The 10,000-nt window shown below is 43.3% G+C and overlaps 1 protein-coding gene across 1 annotated transcript in view; it reads left to right on the top strand.

The window, feature by feature from the left end:
* The window catches only part of gabrg3 (gamma-aminobutyric acid type A receptor subunit gamma3), a gene marked incomplete at both ends in the record, with an annotated part of 93,049 nt that overhangs the window by 54,696 nt on the left and 28,353 nt on the right, over positions 1-10,000 (top strand). The window contains one exon of the mRNA XM_080536204.1: positions 6,865-7,085. Within this exon, the coding sequence (XP_080392330.1) occupies positions 6,865-7,085 (221 nt within the window). The remainder of the gene's footprint in view (positions 1-6,864; positions 7,086-10,000) is intronic.

Here is a 10,000-nt window from a genome sequence, read left to right on the forward strand (position 1 = left end):
GCTTTCTGCAGGTTTACTGCAGTAGATGGGCTTATACGAATGTGAGCAGTGGTGTAGTCTAGTTGTTTCTAGTGGGTATATTGTGATTTTCCCCTCCCAGCCTCATATTGTTCATTTCGGAACGCCATCAAAATACATTTGCGCTCCCTGTCTAACGTTATGTACTGTATCTAACATTACATGTTATAAGGCTGATCTGTGCATGATAGTGCTGCATTTTGACATATTTCATGTCGCATCTCCGATAAATGACACTATAGTCAGTCCCAATGGTCCAAAAGTCAAGTGCTTCGTAACACAGACGGGGTGAATGTTATGAATGAAAGTGAAAGTTCTGTCACAAAACGCCGTTACGTATCCTCACACATTTTTAAGTGGGTATATGGAAATCCTTGGCCTTTCCTAGTGGGTATACGGTGTAGTCCTGCGCTAAGACAAACAGACTGAAGAACTGCTTCTACCACAGGGCCGTCAAGGCCCTGAACACAGCAAAGGCCTAAGTTCTGGGCCCAGGACAGTCCGGACGGATTGTATGGCAGCTAGTGCTGAGGCACAAACATGTACATTTCAAGCCTGCAAACTGTGACACTTTAAATAACGTGAAAAAATACTTTTGTGCAATATGACAACCCTAGTTGACTATCTGTGCAGTATAGTACAGTGGATTGTGTACATAGCCTTTATTTATGTAAACCAGCTCCTTACCTTCTTGTGATTTTATTCTTTTTCTAAAAGTGTTTTTCTTTTTTTTCCAGGGGAGCCACCCCTCCTAAATTTCGTTGTTTGGTACCTGTACTGTAGCAATGACAATAAAGTCCATTCATTCATTCATTCATTCATCACCTACTACAACACTGGACTGGATGGCATCTATGGGGGGTGTTCTCCCAGTATTATCACTGAAGTAGGCGACAACTACGGTATGTTGTATTTCAGTGCTTGTTTACAGTACCTGTCTACTGTACTGGATTCAATTATTGATTCAGATTCATACCGTTTCCCTGCTGTCTTAGAGGCACTTAAGTCTTAACTGCTCCAACGCGCCGAAGATGGCAGACCCTGTGCCCAGAGTCAAGAGCTCTGTTCTCCCTGGGGGAGGGGGGGGAGACGTGTTCATGCGTGGCCGGCTGTGGCGCAGGAGGTAGAGCTGCCGTCTAATAATCGCAAGGTCGGCAGATCAGTGGCTCGAGCCCCGGCTGGCCACATGTCGAAGTGTCCTTGGGCAAGACACTGAACCCCAAATTGTTCCCAGTGAGCGGGCCGGCGCCTTGCATGGCAGCTTGCCGCCATTGGTGTGTGAATGTGTGTATGAATGGGTGAATGAGAGGCCGTTGTAAAGCGCTTTGGAATAAGGCGCCACATAAGTCAGTCCATTTACATGCACGTGTGTGTCTCCCTGGAGGAGGGGGCGGCTGTATGCACAAACCCCATTTCATTGTCTCAGTACTTGTGCTCTGTTCAATGACAATAAAGTTGAGACTTATCTATCATGAGTGACACAATCCTGTTAGTCCCTCGCTAGTACATCAACGTGCCTCTCCATCTACAGAGAGTGAGCAGCACACAGCTCTCTCACCCTAAGAGAGTGGATCTCCCTCCTAAAGGGACAATCTGGGATTCAAACAACATCAGCCTCCCATCACTTTTTGGGGTAAACAGCTGAGCGATGGGGCTGGAGAAATGTAACCACTCTCAAATTCATAGAAGGAGCTGCGGATTGCTCATCCAATCATCACCAAAAGGAACATTGTTATGATAGGAAGATTGCACGACATGCATTATGAAGCGATCCAGACCCTTTTCCACACAAATGACACTAGAAGAATATATAAAATGGCTCTGCTACCCTATGAGCGTAGTTTTTATTGTTGTCACAGAGACTGTTTTTTTTTTCTATTCTTTTGTGGTGACCCACTGTACATAAGACATTCACTGGACACTATGGAGGAGGTACCTTTAAGACGAGGAGTTGAGAGTTCAACCCAGGGGCTTTCTGGGTGGTGTTTAGAGTTAGTCATGCCTGTTGATACACGAGAGTTTCACGTGAAGTTGTTGTTACCTTTACTTATGCTGTTGCACTTTTTTTTTTTTTTTTTACATTTGTTTTTCAGATTTTATCCCTTTTTCACCCAATTTGGTATCCAATTGAACCCAACCTAGCATCCAATAGCACCCTGCCTATTGCGTAGGATGCGCCGCACGACCCCGTGGCCGGCAGTCCCAGAGGAGGCCGCCAGGCAGACTAGCTGACTGGCTCCTCGAGCCCAGCACCGTTATTCCGGCACCCCGGGGGCGCTGTTGCGCGACGGATCCTTGTCCGGAAATATTCCTATACCGCCCTCGGGAGCGGCCGCTCAATATGCCGCTCCCTGTGTGTGCCCCGGCCATATCCGGATCTGGCGAGACCGGGATTCGATCCCAGTCCCCGGTGGGCAGCTTGCACTAGTGGCTAGTGCTTAGACCGCTACGCCACCGCGGGGCACTCCCACACTTTTTCTATTCTTTTTCTGACTTTAGACATTCAGTAAAGTAAAGAGGAGAGTCCCCTGCACTTCTATTATCACCTGGTTAACACAGACCCCACTTATGCCACACAAATATATTCTTCTGTGACCCAAGTCACTGTGTAACACCCTGCCACCGTCCCGGTTCATCCTTTATTCATCTGGGTTTTATTTCTGCCTCACATTCTCTAGAAATGATAAACGATGCTGGGTATTTAATTAGTGTGTCAGGACAAGGAATCTTTAGCCCCACGTACGTATTTCACACAAATCAAATGGTTGTGGCATGTGCATGGCGGAACAGTACAGACATATCATTATGGTGAGTGGCATAGGGGGGGGTCTGCAGGCCAGCTTCAGATTACCACAGTTTATTCTGTGTTGAACCGCGGAGCGAAAGCGAGCTACGCCACTTTCTGATGAGGGAAATCTCTCATTTGTATGCAGGTCATTTCAGATGACAGGAAGTCTGCTGGAAAATTATTCTGCACACACAGACGACTCCGAGTTAAACCATTTACTGTAATGAGTAATATTCTCCCTCGTCCCCGTCGTTTAAAAATTGAATATGAAAATATTTCCATTACGAAATAAAATGTAATTGTCCCTAGGAAAAAAAATAGATGTATTCAATAAAATCCGAATTATGGTCTCTAAAGACAGGGGTAGGAGCTGAATTACATCTCTGACAGTGCCTTTAATGATCATGGGAAGCCATGTTGGGATATGCTCCTCTGTGTCCTGATGTTTCTGCTTACAAATGTGTTTCTCTAATGTTATGTAGATGCTATGTGTGACGTGTTCCATCTCTGTTGCCTAATTATACTATAGGCGACACCAGGGGACACTGACATGTGGTCCAACACTGGCTCTGTCTCCACTATACGTATCTCTGGGAGTCAAAAGTTCATGCCATGAGATATCGTGAGCTTAGAATGATCTATCTATGTTCTATCTCCGTTTAGGGGAGTTCAGAGATATTGAGCGTCAAAGTTTTTACATTCCATTATGTTTTGTGAGATGGAAATCTTTGTATTTTATTAAATCTTTGCATTACTAACTAAAGAAATGTCAACATTTTAAAAAATAACACCACACAGGCATTAATAAACACCTAATGGATCAGATTATGTAAACAAATAAAACAATGTTTTACCAAAAATGGAGATAGAACCTTATAATTCTAACGTCACGATATTTCGATAATTCTTCAGTCTCACCCTGGCTGGGTCTTTCTACTTGTAGTGTCGATGTCTCTGTGTGCATACAGCCTCTCTTGTTACCATTATAAGCCACCAGCCAAGGTATGCATTCACTTTCTTTCGGCTACTAAAACAAGACTCGCTTCTATAATGCAGATGTTCGTGTTCTTACCTCAGTCAGTTTGGTTCCTTAAGGAGGGCGTTTCTGCTGTCTCGTTCATTTCTGATTTATCATATTGGCCGTATCTTCACTTAGCATCCTGGAAGAACATCTAAGATGATATATTCAACCTCAGCAGCCTTTCTATAGCAGTCCCACTGGACCCTAGCCTCTGAGGGAGGAACATGTAGAAGTAGGACATGTGGATGTCTCAATTTCATGAACAGCTTTCTGCAGGTTTACTGCAGTAGATGGGCTTATAAGAATGTGAGCAATATAAGAAGGGCGGGCGGCTGTGGCCGCAGGAGGCAGAGCCGCCGTCTAATGATCAAAAGGTCAGCATTCGAGCGACTGCCTTGCATGGCAGCTTGCCGCCATTGGTGTGTGAATGGGTGTGTGAATGGGTGAATGAGAGGCTGTTGTAAAGCGCTTTGGAATAAGGCGCTATATAAGTCAGTCCATAAGAAGTAAATTCAGAAATTCTATTAAAAAAAAAGAAGATGTCCTTTGTTGTGGTAACATTTGAGAGGAAAACACTGAGAGTGTTTTCTGAGTGTCGTTCAGTGTGATGAGTGTTCCAGTGTCAAGTTTTCCTCCCTCTGTTTGTCCGACCATCTGCATGCTCTTTGTGTCCAGATGTGACATATTCATATTAGTTTATAAGGGTTATTACATTCCCAGTCCTGGTCATTGGTCCCAAGGTAATGCCCCAGTTCCTGTCATCTTCCCCTCAGCTCTGTCCAATGAAAGGTCACAATTAAAGCCTGTTGTTGTCGTCGTTGGTCTAATTGGAATGGTATTAGAATCAAGGTGCATAGTGCTGGGGAGATGGGGAAAGGTCAGACAACAGTTGGTCTCACGAGTAGCGGACAGTAGAATGAAGGTGTGTGTGATGGGGAGCAGGGGGGTGGGGGGTGTCATGTTGTTTACGGTTTTTATGTTGTTGTTTATGTATTGTATTTGGTAGCACAGGTTGTTTTCAACCTTATTTCAGTTGGACTTAAGACTCAACCTTCCATAACTGGATATGAACATGTAATTAGCAAACTACACAGTGCATGGGCATATTTAAGACTTCTTGCCTTGAAAATATTTAAGACTTGACTTCATGAAATTATTTAAGACTTGACTTTATGAAAATATTTAAGACTTGACTTTATGCTACCAACATTATCCCCTCACACTGAGTCTGTTGCCTTGACCTGTTCTCCAAATGCAATATAATCAAGGAATATGAAAAAAAAACATCAGGACACATGGTTTCCTTTATGAGTTTGCTTTTAACGGCAGCTGGATATGATTAAGATTGATTAGAAGCTAACAAGTCATTCTGTAAAGCTTGGTGATGATGATGATGATGATGATGACGATGCATATTTGAAGAGCTCCGTGGCCTGAGTGTGCTTGACCACCAGGGGTCTTGTGTGTTGAGCTACTGGATCTCTCAGAACCGCCTCGATACCACTGTGATGCGTCGGTGTAATCTGTGAACTTGGTACGGTAAGACTGAGAGAGTGGAACCAAGTAAATCCTTTAATGGGTTCCAGACCCACAGAACTATGTTTACCTCCGTTCACCTCTCTGGGTCTTCCCCCAATACTCCTTCTCTGAGCGCTCAGCCACGTAATCCATGTTAGCAACTAAAGGCTGGTCCTGACCTCCACCCAAGGCAGCGTGCCGACCTGCCTCCCCTCTGAATTCTGGATGGAAGCAGCTCTAATAAAGCCACGCTGGGAGTCGAGAGGCAGAGCACCTGAGTCTGTGTGTCTGTGAGACACCAGGGTATTTCACAGAGTGGTAACCAGGGGCTGAACCACAACATTCCCACGCTGTGATAACTCGTGAACCATACAAACCATCTGTGTTTTTATACTACACGGTTAAGAGGGTCTGGTCTAACTGACTGACAGTGATTTCAGTCCTTTGAAAGAATGATGTCCCAAGAGTGGACTAGGCTGTCCTGTCAGGCTTGTCCTGAGTCATGTGAGAAGGTGTGCTTGTCCTGTCCTGAGTCCTGTGAGATTCGCCACCAAGGCAATTTGAGGGCTTGTTTGGAGACGGTTCTTCACGCTTCGACAGCAAGAGAACTGGCGTAGACTGCGGTCGTTAGTGTGTTGATTTCACTCTGACTGTTTATTTACTCTTGTGAATTCAGTCTTAAAGGGAAATGAATGTTCTTATCAATAAATAAAATGTCTTATCAGGCATATTATTCCACCACACCTGTCTTCATTAAACCTCTGCCATTTAGTTTGGTTTGCTCTTGATTTGATTGATTTATTAGGTTCTCTTGATTGCTGAGTGGCAATCACCATGGTGAGATCAACAGAGCTCTCTGAGACCTTCAGAAAAAAGGTTGTAGATGCGTACAAGTCTGTAAAGGGATTTTAAAAATCTCCAAACAATTAGAAATCAGCCATTCCACTGTCCAGAAAATAATTTACAAGTGGAGAACATTTAAAACAACTGACAACATGGCCAGGCAAGGTCGTCCTAGCAAGTTCAGCCTAAGAGCATCCTGCAAGACGCTTAAAGAAGTCTCCAACAATCCTAATGTCATCACAGGACCTACAGGTAGCTCTTGCCACAGTTGATGTCAAACTACATGCATCTACCATCAGAAAGAGACTGCACAAGTTTGATTTTCATAGGAGGTGTGCACGGAAAAAACCCTTACTATCAAAAAAAGGGCAAGACTAAAATTTGCCAGAGAACACCAATTTGCTAGACAAACACCATGACTTCTGGAACAATGTGCTTTTGACAGATGAATCCAAAGTTGAATTATTTGGGCATTATCTGTTGACTCTCCAGTTGGTTCATTATAAACATTGTCCAAAACATCTTCATAGCCATGCTGTTTTTCTGTCTTGTAGACAGCAAATCAATATATGCAGTACAGTATGTCAATTGGTCTTTTTTTGTTATTTTTTCCCCTCATATTATATTTAAACTCACTTTACATGCCTTCATGCAGTATCTTTTCCTTTCTCCCCAGGAATACCAAATTGACATAATCTTTGCTCAGACATGGACAGACAGCCGCCTCAGATACAACAGCACAATGAAGATATTGACTTTGAACAGCAACATGGTTGGACTCATTTGGCTACCGGATACCATCTTCAGGAATTCCAAGAATGCAGATTCCCATTGGATTACAACACCCAATCAGCTGCTCAGAATATGGAATGACGGGAAGATTCTCTACACACTAAGGTAAACCATTCAAAACATATCATCATTCCTTGGACTTGACGTTAAGGCGCGTCAAATCACACATACCGTAGTATTGGGCTACAGTACGCCATTTAGCTGACACTTTTATCCAAAGCGACTTACATTGCAGTGAGTGCATACATCTCAGTATATACGGTCCCAGGAGGAATCGAACCCACAACCTAAGCGTTGTTAGCGCCATGCTCTACCAACTGAGCCACAGAGGACCAGTCTATTTTGGTTCCTTCTGCAATTGGGATTCAAACAAATGTTCTAACATTTCATTTGTCAATAATGTCAGTGCCTAGTGTCAACATAATTGTCATGGTTGCATGGTTCTATCTTTGCTAGCGAACATTGTTTTTATCCACAAAGTGTTGCTTTGGTGTTAAACTGTTAATGCTATGAAAACTTTCACAAATGTCACAACTGCCAAGTCGTGAGCTATTAGCACAACTGGTTCATCGGTGTCACCAAGAGAGTACCATGATGAGACATCTAAAAACTGCTAGGAGCCTAACCTGCTCGTTGAGAGGTGTTGCTTCGAGACTATATGATGGATTCTCTGTGTGGAGCGTTCAGCAAAGCCATTAAGGACAACGTCCACTGGGAATATTTTTTTTCCTATCAACAAATGCAACATGGTTTATTTTTCAAAGACTTTCCAGACAGCAGTATCCCATCAGACAGCAGTGCCCCATCCCCTGAGACCACCCTTGGCCTTGTCTGGACCAGCCATCTGTGAGGTCGGGGCGTGGTGCCACTGGGGTTCCTCCTGGCCCATTCTGAGGTGGTGCTTATTCTTAGTGACAGACTCATTCAACAGGACACTAGCGAGGCCAGACAGACCAGGTACCTTATGGCTGTATAAACAAACATGGTGACATACAGTCAAGTGTAGTCAGGAGATGATTTTTGACTGGTCTTGGGCGGCTGTGGCTCAGGAGGTAGAGCCGCCGTCTAATGATCGCAAGGTTGTCAGATCGGCGGTTCGAGTCGAGCCCCGGCTGGCCACATGTCGAAGTGTCCTTGGGCAAGACACTGACCCCCAAATTGCTCCCAGTGAGCGGGCCGGCCGGCGCCTTGCATGGTAGCTTGGCCGCCATTGGTGTGTGAATGATTGAGATTGATTGAGATTGTTTATTTAAGGTAAGCCCCTTGAGAAGAATCTTCTCATTTTCGAGGGGGTCCTCACATATGACGATACAAACATAATAGTAACACATAACAAATAACAATACAAAGCACCTACACACACACTCACACGCACAGCCCGTCATCACTCCACAACCCACCACTACAACCCAACCGCAATATATAGATGCAACAGTCAGATACATACATAATATAATTATCAGAAGACATCAGCAAGTAGTCGAATTTGGCAACAACAGAGAGCAAATTAAAGGAAAATACAAATACAAACAACCTGAAAACTAGCCGGTCCAAACCCCCCACATAATTAATAACATGAGCAGGGCTTTTTTAAATAGGAAAGTAAAGATGATTTAAAGGATTGAAAGGATGTGATGGACCTTAAAGGGGAAGGGAGATTGTTCCAATCACTAGGGGCCTTGTAGGCAAATGATTTACGACCTAATTTTTTTCGGTATCTGGGAACACAGAAAAAGAGGTTTTGATGTTGTCTGAGTGGATAGGGAGAACTACGGGGGACCAAGTAAACTTTTAAATACATGGGATATTTAAAGTAAATACATTTATAAATAAATTGTAACCAATGAGATTGCCTTCGGTCTTCAAGTGAAAACCAGTTGAGTGAATGTGTGTGTGAACGGGTGAATGAGAGGCCATTGTAAAGCGCTTTGGATAAAGGCATAGCTATATAAGTGCAGTCCATTATGGTCTTTGAAGAAAGGACTTGGACTACACTATCAGTACAATAACAGTATAATACTAAATGGCAGTGTCTGTGGAATCAAATGGTCAGTCAGATGACAGTGTCTATGGCAGAATCTGTTAAAGAAGTAAAGCTGTAATTGCTGAGTAGTGATTTGGTGACTCCACTTGTGTAATAACAAAAAGGGTTAAACTCCATTACTATATAAATGTAATCACTGTACAACTAGCACTGGTCCCTAGTAAAGATGTTTTACTAAATTGCTTTGTAAAAAATAAATAAATACCATGTTTTTACTAGAGTACAGGTTTATTAATTAATTAATTAAATTAATTTTAAAATGTTTAATAATTTTGCCATTTAGCAGACGCTTTTATCCAAAGCGACTTACAATTACGAATTACAGGGACATTCCCCCTGGAGTAACTGAGGGCTAAGTGCCTTACCCAAGGGCACACTAGTAGTGGTGTGGCTTCAGGCGGGATTTGAACTCACAACCTTCCGATCACAAGTCCAACTCACTATCCACTAGACCACCACTACCATTACGCAGGTAAAAAGCAACACTCTACAGAACTGCAGTGATAAGTTCTACACATACTACAGAATTGTTATGAACAGAAATACAGAAAACCTGAATGAGAGAAGAACATCTTATGATATTCTCCTTACTTGTTGTTTGTTTGTTTGTTTCGCGCATTTTTAAAGAGTTTAATATCAACAGGTTGAGACTATAGCAAGCCAAGCCTGTGTGGTCCCCATGGCGATATTCATCTCCCTAGAATTTACATGTTTGGACATTGAGAGTATATATATGCTGTAGTAGACATACCCGATTACATTAGTGTATGTTTTATACCCCCGGCTCTACTTTCCATAAATGCATATAGTATTAGATGGTGCTATTACCCCAGTGCATGTGACGCTCTCCTTGTTACAAGCTGGGGGCATGGAGACCACATGATCAAATGGCTCATGTGTTTCCTTCAGTACTGAGCAGGTCAGTGTGTCTTAGAACGGACTGCAAACGGACTGCACTTATTTAGCGCCTTTATCC

This window comes from Nansenia antarctica (genome assembly GCF_963989245.1).
Source record: "Nansenia antarctica genome assembly, chromosome: 7".
Taxonomy (NCBI): domain Eukaryota; kingdom Metazoa; phylum Chordata; class Actinopteri; order Argentiniformes; family Microstomatidae; genus Nansenia; species Nansenia antarctica.